General features: G+C 47.2%; 1 protein-coding gene across 2 annotated transcripts in view; it reads right to left on the bottom strand.

Annotated features, from left to right (window-relative positions):
* The window catches only part of LIMS2 (LIM zinc finger domain containing 2), a 34,092-nt gene extending 24,756 nt beyond the window's left edge, over positions 1 to 9,336 (bottom strand). The window contains exon 1 of one of the 2 annotated variants that reach the window (XM_069024680.1): positions 9,222 to 9,336. In XM_069024680.1, the coding sequence (XP_068880781.1) occupies positions 9,222 to 9,232 (11 nt within the window). In that variant the 5' untranslated portion in view covers positions 9,233 to 9,336. Of the gene's footprint in view, positions 1 to 9,119; positions 9,198 to 9,221 lie in introns of those variants that run through there. The other variant, XM_069024682.1, reaches the window with a different exon arrangement.
* Between the last annotated feature and the right edge of the window lie 11,976 nt (positions 9,337 to 21,312).

Below are 21,312 nucleotides of genomic sequence, written 5' to 3'. Positions count from 1 at the left end.
CTCCTATCAGGGCCTATCAGAAAGGAGAAGCAAAAATTATCACTAGCTCAAAACCCATGGATAAAATATAATAATTCAGGAGAGAAACTTCTCAAAGGGATTAAAATTTTCAGCACTGGCACCTGTTCAGTAAAACCAAAATATATTTGCTCTATGTTTACTTTGCTTCAGGAACTATGATGTGAAAAATGTACTCAATTTAGCTGTACATCTGCTTTTTCAGTACTTTTCTTTCCCCTCACAGGTCCCTTCCATGCTTCTCAATACTCCTGAATAGCATTGTCTCCACTCGACGGCATCACCACATCCTTCACTACCTTGTTAGTCCCCCTCCTCATTAAATTCTCATACATTCACACCCACAGCTTTGTGCAGGAAAAATAGAAAATTTACCAACTAACTAAGAGCTATTACCTAAAAGGAAAAGAGCAGGGAAAGGAGGGTTTTAGCAAGGGATGCACAGTTCATATTGAAAGGCCAAACTAATTCCTCAGTTCCAGGTAAGCATCAGGCCTACTTCCTGCTAAGAAAAGTCTGAAATTCAGAACTCCTAGCTGCTAGAAGAAGAAAATCTCTCCTGCATGCTCACTGCTCTCTCCAGTGACACAGACTTCAGATCCAATATTGCTGCTGCAGCTCACAGTTCTCCCAAAATGCAAGAAACTAAGTTTTATTTAACTCTTGTTAATTTACCTCCTGCACAAAATTAACTAATGAAAATTCAAAAGTAAAATTTTAATGTGAAACATGGGAAAAGTAATGATCATATCAAGCAATGGAATTGTCTGGACAGATTCAAGAATCTCTGGTTTGCATGTTCTCATGAAGCAGCTAACTTGAAAGCTTTAGTTTCTGCTGGATTGGAGTTATTTACAAAAACTAAAATCAACAAGCTTGCTACTAACAGTATAGGTAAAGATTGACTACTGAACCCTAAAACCCAAGAAATGATAGAATTTTATCAGCATTTTTAAAAATTACTGCATTTCACAATTTTTTACTCCTACAGTGCTCAAACATTTCACCAATAACACCACTAGCACTGTCATGGTTTGACACTGGCCAAACACCAGGCACCCTCGACAGCCACTCACTCGCCCTCCCCTGCCACAGCTGGGAAAAGGAGAGGAAAAAGAAAAAATTAAACAAAGGGTTCATGAATTGAGATAAGGACTGGGAGAAAACACTCCAAGGGAAAAACAGGCTCAACTCAGAGATAAAAAGTGAGTTTATTACTAACAGAGTTGGAGAAAGATAATGAGAAGTAAAATAAGCCCTTAGAAACATCTTTTCTTCTCCCAACCCCTCTCTCCTTCCCACTGACAGCGGCGCAGGGAGACAGGGCACAGGGGTTTGGTCAGCTCATCACCTGAGGTTTTCTTCCGCTGCTCCGGGAGAGGAGTCCTTCCCCTGCTGCACCGTGGGGTCCCTCCCACGGGAGGCAATTCTCCATGAACTTCTCCAGCGTGGGTCCACTCCCACGAGCAGCAGTCCTGCCAAACCTGCTGCCACGTGAGCCCCTCCCACGGGCACAAGTCCTCCCAAAACTGCTGTGCCGTGGGTCTGTCTTCCACGGGGTGCAGTCCTCCAAGGACAGGCTGTCCCAGCTGGGAAGCAAGGACCTCTCTCTGCCAGGTCTCCCACTGGATCACAGCCTCCTCCAGGCATCCACCCACTCTGGCATGGACACCTCCCCCAGGGGCTGCGGGTGGATCTCTGCATCCCCATGGATCCCCAGGGGCTGCAAGTGGATCTCTGCATCCCCATGGATCCCCAGGGGCTGCGGGTGGATCTCTGCATCCCCGTGGATCCCCAGGGGCTGTGGGTGGATCTCTGCATCCCCATGGATCCCCAGGGGCTGCGGGTGGATCTCTGCATCCCCTGTGGAAACACAACTGCTTCACCACGGCCTGCAGAGGAACCTCAGCTCCAGCACCTGTAGCACCTCCTCCCCCTCCTTCTCCACTGACCTTGGTGTTGCCATGTTGTTGTTCCTCACATGTTCTCACCTCCTCCTCTTTTCTGGCTAGAAAAAACTGTGTGCCCTTTGTTTTGATTTTCTTCTTAAATCTGTTATCACAGAGGCATTACCAATATCTCCAATTGGCCCAGCTTTGGCCAGTGCCATGTCCATCTTCAGAGCCATCAGGGATTGGCTCTGCCAGACATGGTGGAAGCTTCCAGCAGCTTCTCACAGAAGCCACCTCTGTGCCCCCCCCACTACCAGGCCATGCAAAACCAACACAAGCACTAATGCTGGTTCTGAACAGTCTAACACAGAGCTCGAAATGGGAAAAGTTCTCCATTGTTGCTTTCCTGTTATTGTTAAAAACTGAAAGCTTTCTCATCAGGAAAGTCCCTTCCTTCTTAATCTACTTGGAAATGAAAAAAAAAACAGACCTCATCCCCTCTGGCTCTGTGCAAACAATTCTCACTTTAAATAAAACCACTCCACCACCAGAACCGAAAATCTATCAAATCCTGGCAAATGCTTTAACAAGGCCATTCCCTTCATCTCAGAGACATACCCATGAATCCCAGCTGCCATGTCTGTCCTGTTAGTCAGCAGTGACCCTGTGCCGCTCAGCCGATCCTGCCGGCGCTGATAAAGCTTGGAGGCTGCCAGCCCACGGAGCCTCAGGCCAGCCATGGCACCCAAGGCCGCTCTGCAGGGGAATGCAGGGACACAACTGGAGCAACACAAGCAGCACCGATACTCAGTGAGTCACCTTCCTTTGGGGAGTTCCCTTTACATCCTAGAAGAGCTAAAGCAGGATGCACAGACCCCCAATCCAGCACTGTTTCTTACAACCTGTCTGCCATTTTGCCATATTCTTAAAGATCTGACAATCTCTTTCCTGTATTCCACTAGTAATTACCTATTTAATGCAGCACTAGGGGCTACATCAGCATTTCATTCTGCGCTAGCCTTGCAGAATGCATCTGTATAAATGTATAAGTGAGGTAAAAAAATAAATCCTGAGTCCTCACATAATTAAGCCACTTAATTAAAGAAAACTTTCTGATCAACGCACAGAGAAATGCAGAAAGGCAAAGCAGATTACTAGAGCTCTTGACAGCTCTTGTTTGCTGCAGATCAGTTTCTGACCCTGGTAGCTCCGTGTGCTTCCCTGCAAGCTGCTGTACCACACTGTTGGGGTTTTAGGAGTTCTCCTTTTGTTTTAAAGAATTTCCCCCATACTGTTGCCATGAGACAAATTACTGAGTACTTAAGAGAGACAAAAAAGACCTGGCCAGAGGGGGAGGGGTCCAACTGGCCACTCTCTTTCACCTGCAGTTTTCTGTGTAGGGCAGGGGACTCCGCGAGATTTGAACTGGGAAAAGGGGGTTGCGTATAGCCCCTAGGTCTGCTGTTCTCTCAGCGTTCGGAGGGAGAGGAGGGCTGCCGTCGTTGTGGAGAGCGTTCGTCACCATTGCAGGTTTCTGCTTTCTGCTGCCTCCCTTCTACCATGAGTGGAGCTTGCTCGCGGGGGCGGCTGTTACACTGGGACCCTAACACCCACCTCAATAAAAGAGGGACTTTTTCACCATCCGCTCTGGTGCCTCAGAGAAAAAGCCCCAGGATTCCCAAGCCTGCCTCTTCCCTGTCCTGCTGGAGGCCGGGCTGTGGCCGCCCTGCCCCCACTGTTGCTTCCAGCCTTCGCTGCTCTGTAGCCCCGCTTGCCCTGCCTGCCCAGAACTCCGGGGGCTCCCACCGCAGCTCCGGAGTTCGATACATCTCGTCTGAAACCCGGGATTTGTGCTCATCCCTGCCGTTCCAGCCTGCTGTTCCCGAGGGTCCAGCTGGACACCGGGATTGGCTGCCCAGGGGGTTTTTGTTCCATCTCTCCCCGGGATCCCAGGGCACCGGTGCCGCGTGCTCCCCGAGCTCGCTCCGGAGCGCCCCCTGCAGCCGCGGGGGAACCATCGCACCTGCCCTGCTCACCGGGAGCCGCCAGCGCCCCTGCCGGCTGCGAGCGCAACTGCACCCGAGGGGAAAGGGCCTGACAGCCGAGAAGGCTGGGACTGGGTTTGTGATTGTTTGCTGTTACTGCCATAGTTATTGCTGTTTGTTTGACTGGTTATACACATAGAGATATATAATAGTAAAGAACTGTTATTCCTGTTCCTCATATCTTTGCCTATAAAGCTCCTTAATTTCAAAATTGTAATAATTTGGAGGGAAGGGAGTTACATTTTCCATTTCGAGGGAGGCTCCTGCCTTCCTTGGCAGACATCTGCCTTTCAAACCAAGACACACACCGTGTCCTAAGGATACTGTAAACAACAGAGCTGTTTCTTCCATTTGGACAAAGCATATTACAAGAAACAAAGTTGCGAAGACTTCTGCTCTCTGGATTCACTGCAGCTGGCAGCACCGGCAGGCAGCAGAGAGGAAGCAGGGAGAAAGAACATACTTGGCATTCCAGTCTCCAGAGCTCTCTGGCCTTCAAGCATTACCATGAAAAATAACATAAGAGTCATTACCAACAAATTACTTTTCAGTAAACTGAAAAAGGAAAAAAAAAAAAAGGGAAGAAAAAAAAAGAGAGGATTTTTGTAGCATGAGCATGAAATACAGCTTGGCAAGCTACAGAGGAAAAAAAATGAGAAGACTGATGACTTCATGAGTTCTAAATGAGTATTAACCAGCAGGAATCTCTTCTGACTCTTAAACAGAAGACTTTACTGAGGCCCAGCAGAACAGGCATGAATAAAGAACAATAAACTTTCAAAACCACAAATCAGCAACCTTAAAATCTACAATGCACCTCACATTTCCTTGGGAGTTTCAGCTCCTGACCTGACAGCAATCTGCCGCTATAATTTCTTTCAGACTGTAAGTGTGGTTTATCCATTTCTATTTTATAATATAGATGGAATAAAGAAAAATGTCCTCCATACTGGGTGTCTCTGCTGACCTTTGAAATTTTAGAGCAATAAACCATTTTTTAAATGTAAGATTAAATCACCTTTTTACTTCTAGCACAAAGCAAAATATTAAATCACCAAAACATTAATCGCCCTTATCCTTAAGCAATCTGACAAAACCCCTCCTTTCTCAAACACTTAAGCTTTTACCTGACTCATATGACATGATTTTGTTGGTTTTCAAATAATCACTCTTCCATGGAAACTATGACCATCTTCTTCAAAAGGGAAGATGAGGGAATTAAAGAAAAAAACAAGATCACAACAGCAAACATCCTGTCTTTCCATCCCTCAACACAAGCTCACTCACTCATTCCTCTCTTGCCACCTTACACATGAAGAGTGAAAATGCATGGGGTTTTTTTCTTTCCCTCTTGATAGATTGCTTTTAGGAGACAGGGTTGATGTCAAAATCTTACAGGTGGTTACTTTCTGGGCCAAAGCAGAGAAGAAAGCAGCCAGACTTCTTTCAGGCATTTTCAGGTTCTTCCTCAGAGAAGCACCTCTACGGCCCCAGAACAGACTAAGGACCTTTCTACCTAGAGAGCCACAGAGAGTGGATTTAGATCGAAAGATTAATATTAAAAACCACATTTTCAATCCAGAAGAGCAGAAATGGATGCTTCTAACTCAGAGAGACAAGATATCTCTTTATTTGATACAGGTACTTTCTACTCAGCGCCAAGAACCTTTTGCAATGTTGTCCTTTATACTCCCTCCTTCTTCAAACCATTTTACTTGCAACTGCTTCATGCACAGCAGCAGCAGCTCTCTACTGAATTAAAAAAGCATCTAACCAGCTAGGCTAATTGAAAATAATATACTGTTATTTCTTACCTCCACTGGATTAGGAACAGTCAGTAAGCGTATCTGTAAATGCAGCTGCTCTTCTTTTGTTGACTACAGGAAGTACATAGGCGTATCCAGATCCCAATTTGACCAAGTATAGTGATAACAAAAATGTCTTACAAAAATAATTATGCTCTGAAACATGCACCTGGGAAATATTTTTTTCTTGGGCTTTGTATTAGATTAATTTCTAAAGGCAACACAGAACAGTCCAGGCATTTTTTACCTTTGGGTTTTGTAATCAACACCACAGCAGCAAAGTCTTAAAGGAAACTCTCTTCCATTCTTGTTTAGTTTCTACTTTGGGCATTTGACAACATTTTGTTCACTGGTCATTCACAGATCCTCTTTCTTAGGAATAAGCCCATCACAAAGACAAAGAAAAATAAAACCACAAAACCCAGCCAACCAAACAAAAATAATCAACCCCACCCCAAACTCCAACAATTGTCAAAAAGGCAAAAGTTAAAATGAACAGATGGACTAAATACATCAAATACAATTCTAGAAGCACTCTTCCCTTATTTATTGGTAAGAAGTACCATAGTTAACTCCTAAATGCTCCAAAAATTACATCAACTGTATTTATCAACACTGAAAAATACAGAAAGACTGCTGAGAAACATACCAGTTTTACATCTAACACACTATCTCTTATACACAATTTGTTTTTAAATGTCGTTAAAACAACATGTAACCTCATAAAACTAAAGAGTGTGACCAGCAGGTCAGGGAAGTGGTTCTCCTCCTTTATTTCCCCAATAGCCCAGCCCAGACCTGGCAGGCACAAATACTATTTCTAAAATCCAATTATCTAGTTATCAGTTTTCTCTAACAAAACACAATCCTCACACTGTAAAAATATAACTAGTGATACGTGTAAGATTTGCATTTCATTTGCTAAATAGTCACCTAATTTTAGTAATTTTTTTCTATGAGTACACAAAAAGAAAGATGTGCACTTCTTTTTCCTGGAGTTATATTTATCCCTAATGCTAAAAGTCAATAAATCAAATCACTGCAGTTTTTTAAATTCAGGAGATGCCCTCTGCAGCCAAATGAGACAGAACATGATGAAAATTGAGTTATTTTTAATGTATTTTAATAGTAATAATGCATCGGTAATCACAGTACCTAGAAGAGAGTCTTTCCGTATTTCTACTTTACAAGAAAGGTGAAGTGAAAAAGAATACTGTTTCAGCACCTCATGTTTTCCAATCTCCTCACTTTAGCACACTGTAAAACAACACAGTCATTCTCTGTGTTAACAGTTTCAAGACCAAAGGCATGTTTATGTCCTGTTCCTGGCTCGGGAAGGTTCCCACTGATGGATATTGTGGGGATGCTCCAGCTGTGAAGCAGTTCATCTCCTCCCAGAGCCCTGAAAATCCCAAGTCTCAAAAGCCGGAGAACAACTGACCACATAATGTCAGCAGACTTGAAGCATAACAAACATGGAACAACATCTGGGTACCACTCAGCAGAGTGACCTGTAGCTGGATCTAAGGAAGAACATTCTCAATGCTGAATTCTTTCCAATGCTGTACGAGTCTGTCCCAGCCTGAAAAACAACACTGAACACAGTGCTAGTCAATGGCATTGGCCAGGCAAGGTGCTGAGCAGTGCAGTGTTTCACAGATGCTGTAAAGCTTTGCTGGGAAACTACTACCCTGAATGGACGATACTATTAACAAGGAAACAGCTGAGTTACAGCTGTGACAAACAACTCGGATGGAACAGTTAATTGTCCTGTCCTGGGAATGACAGCAGACATAACTTTAGAAATGTTCATAGCTGACAAACTTCCCAGGACAAACATTTCTGAAAACATTAAATAATACCCGTGTTCACTTTTCACAAGCTAAAGCCAAGGCCTGCTCATTTTAACAACCCTCTGAAGTAAACCCAAGGAAAAGGAGACAGAAGTCATACACACTTTGCAGTGTCTCAGCTACCTTGGAACCTCCCCCCCCCTCCCAGGCTCACACTTCACATCCAAGCTTCTCACTGAATAGTGTTGCACTTTTAACAGGCAAGTTTCAGTGGAAGCATGGAGAGAAGACAAGGATTACTGTGCACCAGCACTTCCCACTGTCCTCCTGAGTGATTTCACCCAAGCTTGTCATTCTAAACAGTATCATGCCACAGTTCTGTAAAAATAAATCAGCTGGGTTCATACAGCCACAATTCTTGCCAAGTCCTCCCCATCTTGTCTCCATTTAAGAGCTGGATGGGTACCCATAACCTGTGAACATTTAAGGCTCCTGAGTCTTCCACTAGCTGTAAGAAAATGAATGTAAACTTGTAAATACACACCTGTTTCACATGTCAAAAAAATTTAAAAGGGACCATTAAAGACATGAGGCAAAACCCAGAAGAGCATGTACAATCACCCACAAACATCAATTTGTCATCACAGAGACCAAAAATAACACATTCCCAAATCATAGATGAGCATTCACAATTATTCAGCAGGTTCTCACACCCATCAACTCACTAATCAGGATCCCCTTTGAATAATCGTAAAAAGCTGCATAATACAAACATCAAAACTTGACATAAAAGGAAAGTGAATACTTATACACAAAATGCTCTGGATCCATTTCAGTATTCCTAATCATGAGTAGCAATGCTTCAGAACTATAGTAAGATAGGATTCATGAGGATGAGTATCCTAAAAAGGGCACCTTGCTAATTGTAGTATTGCTTCTTCACGCTTCTCATCTCCAAGACATTTCACAAAAGCAAGCTTATTTTTACAAACTGCTTTATACCGTCTGCGTTTTATTTTACAGATGGGAGAAAAAAGTGACATTAAAGCACTTGTGCAAACCCTCGCAAAAAGCCAGTAAATGCCTTCCTCGCTCCTCTTCTCATTTACAACTCTCAATTAAGTTGCTTCACAGTGTTCCCCACTGTCAGATAGCATGAGAGGAGAATCAAGCTCCAGATTTAAACAGCTCCCGGAACTTGTTAACTCCAAGGCCAGCTCGAAGAAGAGGAAAGTGAATCTGTGAGCAGAGGGGCTGCGTGTAGATCAGTGAGAAGGGCCCGACGGGGCAGCGGTGCGGGGCACACCGGGCGCAGGCTGCCAGCCTGGGTCACGCCATGCGGCCACAGAGAGCCCGGCTGCTAAGCAGGCGCTGCTCACATCTACAGCTGCTCCCGCCCAGTTCCGCCTCTGGTCTGCCCTCCGCTGTGTCCCCGTGCAGGGTTCAGGCACAGCGGAGCAGCTCTGCGCTTGCACCCCCGGCCGGAGCGTGCCCCGCTCCGCCCGAGTCCCACAGCAGCAAAGCGTCCTCCCCCGACCCTTCCAACCAGCCCCGCCATGGCGTTACCCAGGGCGAGAAGGAGCTGTTCCCGACACGTCACGGCCTGCCCAGGGCGATGAAGGCTGGCACGGCCCAGACCCTCGCCCGGCTCCCTGTGCCCGGCCTCACCTGCCCGTCATGGCGGCGAACCCCGCGCTGCCGCCGAGGGGCTGCGGGCCGGGACAGGCGGCTCGGCCCCGCCGCTGCGGCCCCGGCGGGCAGCTCTGACCCCGCCCCGCCCCGGCGGCGGCCGCGGCCCCTTGGGCGTGGGCGGGCACCGCAGCCCGCGGTGACTCAGGGCAGCCCCCCCGACCCTGCGCATACTTTTCCTATAAAGGGAAAGAAGTATGGAATGACGAGGCGGCAGAGCGGAAGGAGGGGGGCAGGGGGGAGAAAGAAGGGGAAGAGGCACGGCGCCTGCCTCTGCCCCGCCGCCGAAGCTGCGTCGCCCCATCTGGTAGTAAACACACTGCAGCCACTATGAGTGTGGGATGGAGGGGGCAGCGCTGGCCGAGCCGCTCCCTGGTGCGTAGTGACATACACCGCACTGACGTGATTTTGTTCCTGCTGTCAGGAAAATTAATCCACCAACAGCAGAAGTTTATGTCCAAAGAGGAGACAGAGGAGTCCCGTTATTTTATTCGAATAAAAGGAGAGGCCATGGGGCATTCCCCTGGGATCTCTCAAATTTTTGGAGGGCACAGCCTCCTTTTTATCCGAATTTCCCGGCCGCATTTCCCTCTCTCTTTCCCCATTGGCTGAGGTACTCGAGAGGTACAGACTTCCTGGAACACCTAATACCTAAGGTTCCCTACTAAAGTATAACACCTCCCCCCCTTTATTTTTAGTTCTTATTGAATTTTATGGTTTTCCCATTGTTTCTTTCATCTCTCAATATCCAATTTCATTTATCAGCAGACCTACAGTTTGTTTATAGAGACAAATCCCTTTCCATTCATCAGTCAGTGGAACCCTTCTCATTGTTTCCTTTATCTCTCAGTGCTAATTTCATCAACCAGCAGGCCCAGAGCTTGTTTGTAAAGACAAGTCTCTCATTCCTTTCACTGCGATCAAAACAGCCGTGCTTCCAGCCTGTTCCGTGGGCTGCTCATCCCTGCACACACCCCTGTGGCGAGGGGAAGTGGCTTCCTGGCGTTTTACCCTTTGGGTCCAGAAGACACCTCTGGAAGCCTTCTAGAAAGTGGTCATGGCAGCCATTGCTCCTGAAGGATGAGGGACTGCACTCCCCAAGGAGGGCCCCTCCAAGTGTGACGTTTTTGATAACATGTAATCCCTTCTTGCCCATGGTCAACCATTTTCTGATGTAAAGTGATCCACCAAATGTCATAGGAAGCTTCTGCCCAAAACCAATTTCAAACTTTGTTTTCATCTTGTGAAATAGCCTGGTATGCTGTGACTCACCACTGCTGCATGTATTGTTGCATCTTGAGAGCAATGGTACAAACTCCGTCTGTGCTCTCTGTTTTCTGGTGTCCAAACAATCTCATTTTTCAGCCCTACAGTAAACATTTAAAATCAAACAAGTTAAATTAGCATCTGGTGGTTTTATTTCTTACTTAAACCGGGGTGAAGAATTGAGTTAGATGGTTTTATTTTGGTTTAATGTTCAGTTGAGGAAAGGGTCATAGATACTACTATTAAGAACAATTTAACAGATTTGGCTGAGTGCACAGTAATAGACAAGCTCTTAGTGGTTCTCTGCATCCCTAGTCCCTCTTGTAACAGTTTCTGAGTGCCAATACATCATCTCTCTACCCTTGCAGTTCTTCTTTAGAGAGAAGCAGAGATTACTAGGATTGGATGTGCAAGGGAGACTCCAGGTGTTTCCAAGGGTGCTTAGAGGAGCACAGCACAGGGCAGTGCTCAATCTTGAGCAACCTCCCAGCTACTGGGCCATCACCACAGCCATTCCTCTTGCTCCTACATCCGGGTGGGCTTCTGTAAATTGTATCAATCTGAAATACGGTCTTTTTCTTACTGATCTACATTTTGAATGTGACACAATCTTCTTTCCAGCTGTTAAAACCAAGCACTATCACCACTCACTACTGCTGAGCTCTTGCAGTCATTCCACAAAGCACAGCTGGAGCAGAGACATAACTGTCCCCTCTCCCCCTCCCCAGAGACCCCTTGTCTGACAGCTTTCCCTGTTCCCTCTTCAAGCAATTATGCCTGTTACGAACTGGTTTAAACACAGAAGAGTAAAGAAAACTAAGTCTGTGAATAAAACAGATCAAACCCAGAAAGGTTCGACATAAACCCAAAAAGCATGATTAAAACCAAAGAAGATTAGATGCTGGTGCCAAAAAATTTGATCTATTTTATTTAATAGTAAAAGAGGCAAAGAAAAAGAAAAGGAAGAGAAAAAGAGGCATGCATGGGTGGGGGGACAGGGAGAGAGTGACAGGGATTAAGTAGAAACATATCACCCTTCTGAGGATCCCAATGACTTCTTGTTGCTCCCCTCCATCTGGTCTTCTTGGTGGTGAGGGTCCCTGCACTGAAAAGTATAGAATCCAATGGATTAATATACGTTTGGGCCAGGTAAGAACACCCACATGCCTCCCTGAGGAGAGAAAGTTTGGCACTGTGGGTCTATTGCATCATGTTGCAGTGCTCTGATGCAGGGTCTGGGGACCCTTTGGGGGGGGGGGGGGGGCTTTGATGGGCCATGACACCCCCTCCGCTCTCCTGCACGTGAATGCGGCTTTTCCCAGGGTGAAGGAGTCCCTGCAGCTGGACTGGTCTGCACAGTGGATGATGGGTGTTCACTGCCTCAGACCAGAGGCTTTTTCACTACACATCCAAAACCTCTCCTCCACCCCCTCTTTGGTGTGAGGGTCTGTTCGAGCCTGGCAGCTAATAGCCCCGGGGCTGTGCTCTCCACCCCGAAGGTGATAAGCTTGATCCCGCTGTGAATGTATCTTCTCCCCCAGCCCAGACTTGAGTTACTTTATCTTATCTCCATCAACAAGTAGTCCAGGGCCCCATTCAGGATTTTGGTGGTTTTCTCTGCAGCTTTTGTACAGTTTTGCTATTATAGGCAAAAGTCCTTAATGAAGATGTTTAAGCCATAAATTATGACATTTCAGTCTCCGACAACACCTTTCCTTGAAAGTTCTTTTGCACCTCTCTAAAGACGTGAAAAGCAGCAGCTACAGATGGCAGAGTGTGACAGGGACCAAAGCTATGTCTAAGGCCTACCATATTTGGTCTGCTGTTGTGCATGTCAACAAGATAATGTGGAAGAAGACCTTGTTGTTAGCTGGCAGGACTTCAACTTCTGAAATGAAGTTATGTATCAGTCACCTGGTGGGATTCAACCTGTGAAAGGAAAATAATACACAATAAAACCGTTGTTAGCATGGAGGTGTTATCATGGGCCATTATGATCTCATCTCACGCCCCACATGAGATGATTTTGAAACTGGCCCCTCTTGAGGAGGAGATGTAAGGTGTGGTCCTGGGGTGGAGGGGAAAGGAAGACAACGTGCACGCCATTTTCATGCAGGAGATGCCCTGAAGCTGTGCTACCTCCCTACCCCTCCCGCTCAGAAGTTGTGCTCCATCTCCCTCTCCTGCTCGGCAGCTTCTCCAGAATCCAGGGGTCAGTATGTATTAATTGCTAATGGAACTAATAAAATTAATTTGCTTTGCAATCCTGAGTGCGTCTTGAGTTTTTTGTGCACGGGCATCCTCCTGAACCCGTAACAGTACTAGCAGTGAGGATGGGATGCCCAGAGCACAAAAACTGACACTGTCTTGAGTGTGTATGTGTGGCAAACTAACACTGGTGTGGGTGCACATTAACACGGGTGGGGCTTGGGGAGTGGGGTACGTAGTTGCACCAGGGGAGTGGGAGAGCAGCTTCTCCAAAAGATGCTGTTTGTGCGTAAAAAATGGGGCTTGGGCGGTAAGATGAGTAGCTGCACCAAACGATGGAGTTTGTGTGTGGCTGCTAAAAATTGCAATGCTGTTTAGTTTATGTGAGAGAGCCTGGTCAGTGGAGCGCATAGCTGAACCAGGAGAGGCTGTTCTGTGGTCAGTGGGTTGTGTGGTTGCACCAGGGGACTGAGCATACCACTGTTCTCTGTGTAGAGCGTAGTCAGCGAAGTGTGGGGCTGCACCAGGAGAGTGAAGCATGTCACTGCACTGAGAGACGCTGTACTATGTATATGGGAAGTCAAGATTTAGTCCAGGTACCCAGTCGTGTGGGAACTTAGTAGTGTTTATCTGTGTCTGAGGTGTAATTGGTGTCATACAGTTGTTGTGGCTCGGTGTAGACTTTGTAGACATAACTGAAATACTTTAAAAGCTGAATTAAAAAATCCCTTAGTCCTTTGTGTTTGTGGTGAAGCCAGACAATAGCAATAGAACAGAGTTATCGCCCTTACTATTTTTGTTGTCATTATCACGATCTTGTGCGAGTGCAGTGATAATAATGTTTCAGAAAAATAAGCCTCAGGCTGTGGCTCCCTCACTGGAGTGACCTGGGTAGACCCAGGAGCCATGGAATACATTATGACAGAACTTGTACAAATATTGGACCATGGGAGGCTAAGAACCCCTTGGAGGTGTTAAAATACTGGGGAGAGTTTGTGCAAATTTCTCGGACATGGTTTAAAGAGCGACTGATTCCTGCTAGCCAAATAACAGGTTGCTTGTTATTTGCATACAAAGTTGCAATGGAAAAAAATGAAGAACTAGAATAACAGTTAATTGAACAGGCCAAGGATGCAGAGCAGTTGAGAGCTGATATGATCTTATGAAGGCAAGTGTTTGTAACTGTTGTTGAGCAGGGTAAACGATTGAGGAAAAAATGTGCAGTTTTAGCAGAACTGTTTGCGGTTTGGGTTATTAAGAAATGAGGAAAAAGAAAGATAGATGGGCAGCTGGCCCACAAGTCCATGCAATCATTGCAAACCCAGGATCCAGAAACCTGGGATGGAAATATTTGGAATTCTGATTCCTCTGCTGAGGAAGAGTCTGACACAAAAAAGAAAGGTGTTCATGCTGCTCCTGTGTTTAAAAAAAACTAGTAACTGGAAAACATAAACAGACTGTTCAAACAGATGAACTTACTAATTATAGCTCTGAAAAAGTTGAAAATTTACTGGAAAAATATAAACTGAGGCCATGGGAAAATCCCCAAAACTGGCTGGTATGTCTTGTAGAAGAAGTAAGTGAAACCGTGTTACTAAATAGTAGAAATGCTAAAAAGTTCATGGGACTTACCTCTGACAAATACGTGCAATCTGCATTACGCCATATTGAGGACAACAGTGTCACTCTGGTTAGAGTTGTTGAAGAAAAATTTTCAGATCAGTATACCAATGATGCTGCTTGGCTGGTCGTGGCCAAAGAATGGACAACTTTAAGACAAGCATGCGATCTGCTCAAAGCAGAAGACATGAAAGTAAACATCATGATGGGGTCTCCTGAGCTTTATATGGCTCAGCCTCTAACTCCTGGAATGCAGAACACTCTCCTAGAGGGATGCCCAAAAGGGTGGAAAGCCTACCTTATACCTGTACTCCTAGCTGAACAAGGGAACCCGATTGAACAAGTTATTGAAAAATTGAATCAATTAAGTGAGTTACCGGAACTAAACTCAGAGGATTTGGTCCAGGCTTAGAGGAGAACTGAAAGTGGCAAAGGGGAGCCAAGTGAACAGACCCGATTATTCCATTTACTCCTTAACAGAGGGGTAGATAAGAAGGAAATAGAGAGACTACCTATACAAAACTTGCACCACGTGGTAAAGGAATCCCAGAGTAGGAGTGTGCAGAAGGTGGAATACCCAGGGTTGGGAACACCAAAAGTCCCAGCGCTTACTCTGTCTATAACCTTTTATCTGTGGGAAGACATTAAAGAAGCTGTAGCTGCAGCAGAAGGACAAGTAACAACTGAATAGGGAATAGACCAAGCCCCTGTATTGGACTGCCGTGTGTTGCGACGAGACCCCCGTCCCTTTACCAGATGTATCATTTGGTGGTCAAATGTAAACAAACAGGGAGTCCGTGCACTTGTGGATACAGGGGCAGAGGTCACTATCATACATGGTAACCCAGACAAGATACGGGGGGCGACTGCTCCCATGTGGGGGTTAGGTGACCAACCTGTAGTGAGAAAAATGACCAAATTAAAATTACAAATTGGGGACTGGGACCCTCATACCTATTCTGTTATGATTACTTCAATCGGTGAATATATCCTAGGCATGGATGTGTTATGGGGTGCCACATTAGAAATTGATGGTACATGTTGGGCTTTTGCTACCATGTGGTGGCTACATGCCAGAGGCGTCACTGAGAGACTTACACAGCATGAAGCAGACATTCCAGTAGCTACAGAAATTACAAGGATCAAGCAATATAAGATCCCAGGAGGAGATGCAGAAATCAAAGCAACCATCAATGATTCACTACAAGCAGGAGTTGTTCATTGTACACACTCTCCTTTTAATAGTCCTTTCTGGCCTGTAAAAAAGTCAAATGATAACTGGCAAAAGACTGTGGACTCTAGAGCATTGAACAAGAAAACACCCCCCATAACAACTGCTGCACGTGAGGTCACTACACTGGTACACCAAATTCAGGCACATCCAGGAGCATGATATATGGTGACTGACGTAGCTAATGCATTTTTCACGATTCCTATTCCCCATGCTGCTCAAGATAAGTTTGCATTTACCTGGGGAGGAAACCAATACACCTTCACATGTCTGCCTCAAAGGTAAAAACACAGACCTTTTGTCACCAAGCAATACACCGCACTTTGACACAACTGCACATACTGCACCTGCTGAGGTACAGATTTTACATAAATTATATTCTCATAAAAGGACTGCATATGAAACAAATGCAACAAGAACTGAATGCCATTATTGAATTACTGCAGCAGTGTGGGTGGGCACTGCTCGGGTGCCTCAGGTGAGAAACCCTGGGATCCCCGAGTCCCTTCCCCCTCCAAGGGAGCCTTTCCCTGCCCTGTTTAGGAGCCCAGCTGCCACTGCCCAGCCCCGCTGTTTCTCTCCCACTTCTCTGGCATTTTTGCTACACTGTAGCTCTGCATTCCCGCCTGCTGGGACACCTCCGGGCTCCTGCTACAGCTGCGGAGTTTCTGCCGCCTCTTGCTTGCTATCCTGGGTGAGGCTGCCCTGCCATTCCAGGCCCCGCTCCGAGGTTCCTGCCACAGCCATTGTCCCCATCCAGCCCGTCCGCCACTGACCACGTGAGGTCCCCGAGCTCGCGGCACAGCGCCCCCTGCAGGTGGGGAAGCACCGCACCCGCCCCGCCCGGCCGGGAGCCACCAGCGCCCCTGGCGGCCGCGAGCGGAACTGCAGCGAGGGGAAAGCGCTCCAAGAGCGGGAAGAGACCGTTCACTGGGCTCGCTGCTCTTGTTTGTTGGCGCTGCCATTGCTGTTGTTTGCTTGCCTTGTTATACATACACATACTGGTAAAGAACTGTTATTCCTTTCCCTATATCTTTGCCTGAAAGCTCCTAAATTTTCACGTTATAATAATTCAGAGGGAAGGGTGTCATATTTTCCATTCCAAGGGAGGCTCCTGCCTTTCTTGGCAGACACCTGTCTTTCAAACTGAGACGGCTGCCCATGGCAGGGAGAAGGGGGGAAACAGGCCAATGCCTCACCTCACCTTTCGTCTTTGGGAGCTGGAAGAACTCAGCCTTAATGCCAGGGAATCGCCCCTCCTTGTTGGTAATCAACATGACTAGCATGACATTCTGGGAGGACAGTAAGATCAGGTTCTAAGATGGGGCATAATTCCCACAAAGCCTAGGAAGCAAGGGACAGAATCCATGAGGCACTGCTGCACAGGGAGCTTCAAGCAGCACAGCTCAGCTCTGAGCAGGGACAGGAGCAGGACATCTCAGGATCACCTTGGACTCAGTGTTGAACAGGAACACCCACCTAACCAAGGTGTGGGGATCTGGGCTGAGAGAGTCGTACACCTTGATGTAGTCACTGTCATCTCTGCATGGCTCCAGCTCCAGGGTCTTGAAGGTGAGGCTGATGCTGGAGCTGGCATTTTCCCTCAATGCTCAGTTGCAGAGGGCATTGTTAGGGTATGGGCTGTTGGGGAAGCCCAGCATGGTGAAACTGGTGACCTCCCCTTCCTTCGTGTGGAGGGAGAACATGCAGCTGTCTGCCTGGAGAGTAGGGAACAGTTAACAAGGCAAACAAGGCTTGCCCTGCCTTTCTCTGGGATGCAGAGAATAAATCCTGCAGGCTATCCCAGGGCAAATGGCTCTTCCTGGCAAGTGCCACAGTCTGTCCAACCACAAAACAGCTCCAAGGAGCACACTGGGGTCTGCCTTGCACGCAGAGCACCTCTCTCCCCATCCTGCAAGAGAAACACCACCCTAAAGAGGCCACTGAAATGGAAGAAGAACTGCACTTACGGTCCCAGGCAGAGTGAGCTATGCTGGGGTCCACAGCTGCAGGAGAAAAAAGAGCTGTCATCACCCTTTGGGCTATGCAAAATCCCTGGGCACAAAGCCGAGGTTGTTCCTTGGACCCTCATTGATCGGACCTTGCTTGAGGAGTCTCTCCCTGCAAATTGACAGGGGAGGCTGCTCCTGCCTGGCCTCTGGGAACTGAGGGATCAAACTCTGTTGGGGCCCTCCCCCCTCCCATGGGGTCCTGGGAGAGGGGCCCTGGGGGGTAGACATGGGGTTTCCCTAGCCCCTGGTCAGCCTCGTTCCCCACTGGTTGTTTTGTGTTCCCCTGCGCGGACAAGGACCCTCGGGTCCTGTGATTGCCTCAGTTCCTCGGCAAATCCTTAGCCATGGAGAAATAAACATCTCTCTGAAACATCTGTCAAGAATCTGTCCATATATATTTCTTCTCCATGGGCCTCGTTGTTTGATACGCATGTTGCAGCGTATCCACACTATAACAAAACTCTTCACTGCAGAGGGAGAACTCATCCCCGTCCCTCTTCCCTGGGCTCAGAGGAGAACAAAGAGCATTCCAGCAGAGGGGAGCAGGTTCGTGCAGCCTCCTTCAGGCTGTACATCCCATTAAGCTGTGCTGTGACATCCTTACCACCACCCTCAGGGCTGGCTTTCCCAAGAGAGGGCTGCTACCAGCATCTTCTCCCTCCAGAGAAATATCCCACCCAGTCCCACACAGAGGCCCAGGGACAGTGGAGCCAATACTCATGGATAGCGATGACCGACTCCACCTTTAGCATGGGGTTTCTCAGGCAGGGGTTCCACCTCTGCACCAGGCTCTGCTTGTCAGCCATCGCCCTGTCCAGGCTCTCCTCCTGGTACTTGGGTGCAAGGAATTCTGACCAGTGGTAGTCACTGACACTGTCTTCACTGTGGGAAGGGCAATTGTGGCGTGAGGGCAAGGACAAACATGGGAGGACTCAAGTACCACTAGAAGATGGTACCAGAGTACTTGATGAGCTATTTTTGGAGCCTAGCCATAGGGAAGGGAGAGTTTCAGCGACAAGTTAAGCAAATAGTGCCCAGCAAAGGCCCCTGCCAGCCCCAGGAGTCCCTCTCAATGCTGCCAGTTACCAAACACTGCAGTTCACTACACCACACATTGATTTTCTGAAGACATCTGATAGAAAACAAAATGTATTTTCAGGCCACTTTTTACTGCTCACCCTTTCCTCTGTCATTTAGGGTGACTACTGGGGTTCTTCCATCCCAGCATCCTGGGAATGAGAATAAATGGCTGTGTGATATCCTGGCACCCAAGATGGGGCTCAGGCAGTGCCTAACACTCACCTGAAGGCAGTGATCATTGTCTCTTTGTGGTAAGGACCAAAATCAGTGTGATTCCTGTAGGTCTCCTCCACCTGAAAGGGTTAAAAAGGGGTGTTCATCATTCCAGAAGTGAGGAAAAGGGAAAGGCTAAAGACAGAGCTTCAAGCCTGTTAAGGAAAACCAGGGCACATACCTGGCATCCCTGGGTGCTGGAATCTGCAGAGCCAAAGAAAGGAAGAAGGAGAGTTGAGAGCCCCAGCACAGCCCAGGGCTGCCCGTCACAGCCTGCTCTGACAGCTTCCCTGGGAGAAGTGAATCCCCAAGTCTGAGGGAAGAGGCAAGACCAGCCACAGCTTCAGCCTCCTTCAGACACTCTTCTGCCTCAGTTCCCGGCCCTGACTCATCCAACGATCCTGGGACATGCCCTGGCAGCTCCTATGGCACAGGGAGATGCCGTGGCACTGGGCTGGAGCTGGGATGTCAAGATCCAGCTCCAAGGAAGGTCCCTGCTCCCAGCCAGTGTGTCACAGTGAGCAGGGAAAGCTCCAAGGACTCTTACATGACATATCCCCATGGCCATGGAGCAAGAGAAAAATTCCTTGCTTGCAGAAGGAGGTAGGCAAGAAACCTCTTACCATGCTCTTCACCTTCTTGGCCAGCACACTGAACTCTGGAGAGCTGGAGTTCTCATAGGCATCCAGGAATTCCCAGTTCAGAACCTGCAAGAGGCCACTGAAAACCTTCTGGACAGGTGTGTACCTGTCTGGAAGGGAACAGTTCAGGGTCAGGAAGTGTAACACTAGGGAGCAGCGAGGAGTCCCCAGGCAGGTGCAAAAGAGGAACTTTATTTACAAAAACCTGGCCTTTTATGCTGTTAGTCGGTTGTTAGTTTACACAGTTTTAAGGCACAACAAACCAAATTTAACCAACCACCATACACCATGGTGCGGGCACAAGACATTCACGCAGCATGCCTCACTTCCTCTATTCTAGCTGAGTCATTCTCCCACAGTCCTCTTCTACTTACACTAAATAACAGGCCAGAGCCTGTTACCAGGCCTTCCCTTTACAAAACTTTACCTATCAGTGACACTTCCCCCTTCTTTGTTTTTTAAGTGTTGCACAGCTAAAACTGTCTGTGCCAGTATGGCCATTATCTTATTAAGACTGTTATTGATCATTTGTTGCACACAAGATAAAATACATGGGATACATACCATAATCATTAAGAACACACCAAGGATAACTATGCCATACATTGCTAAACGTTTTAACCATGCCCCAAAGCCAAAGTCAAGGTAGTCGAGCCATGAAGACACCCCCCACCAATCACCCTCATTATGTTGCTGTAACTGTTTAATGAGCTGCTTCAGATTACTGATACTGTTATGGATAGACTCTGAATGATCACTTAAGTTCATGCAGCACATGCCGTCAAAATCATCGGATCCATGGCCTTGAGCCAACAGCAAGAAGTCAATGGCTGCCCTGTTTTGCAGTATTGCATGTTGCACCGATTTAATGTCCATTAGCATAACTGAAAGAGTGGCACTAGTGGCATTAGCTTCCTTCGCAAGCCAGCAGCCAAGCTTGCTTAAAGAAGCCAAAGCGTGAGCAGTACCAGTTGCTGGTACTAAACTGGCAGAGATGCGCTCTGCAGTGTTCCAGAGAGTTACCATCAGATCGCACTTCTTGTTAAGAACCTGCGTGCTGCGCCTAACGCAACGCTGTGCTGCAACAATTAGAGCAGTCTGATTTGGATGAAAGAAGGTTAGTTGGCCAACGGTGCAAGGTCCACCAACAGCTTTGCCTGACATACCTTTTCAGACGCTCTCCCCACATATTAAGAACAAGTCCGGGGGGAGAGCAACAGCACTGATGCTGGATGTCAGCTGACTTTCCACGGTCCGATTACACCACAAGGAAGCATTGCTGAAAACACCTTTAGGAGAGACATCAAAGTTAACACTGTTCATATAAACACTGAACGTACCATCAATGTAAAAGCACAGCAAAGCATGCAAAGTCCCTAGTGTATCTAGTTCTTGTGGCTGTGAGGGCAAAGCTGGAAAGTCATGCATCCTTCTCAGATCTTTATACCATGTCTCATCCTGTCCTGCGGTCTTCCACCAGGGGTTCTGGCACCACCACATAGGCTGCAATATACCTGGGGCTGTGCAGTTTTGCTGCATGCTTTCATTATACAGCTTACCAAAGCATTTCTTGTCAATGGGTACCCCTACCAAGCACGTGTGAAAAGGATCACTAGCAGTTGTCATAGAGGTGCACATAGTATCAGTGTGCGTCGCATTTGCAAGGGTGATCCATACGTTTGCGCTGTCCAGTGTAGGGAGTGCGACACTTGCAGTGCCTTCACTGATCAGGATGATGCAACAAATGGTTGCACACACCATGAAGGAACCTATTTCACATGGTGACCTGTGGAGACACA

Source organism: Aphelocoma coerulescens, chromosome 9, assembly GCF_041296385.1.
Source record: "Aphelocoma coerulescens isolate FSJ_1873_10779 chromosome 9, UR_Acoe_1.0, whole genome shotgun sequence".
NCBI lineage: Eukaryota > Metazoa > Chordata > Aves > Passeriformes > Corvidae > Aphelocoma > Aphelocoma coerulescens.
Note: the sequence above shows the minus strand (reverse complement) of the source record. Positions and strands in the feature narration are given on the sequence as shown.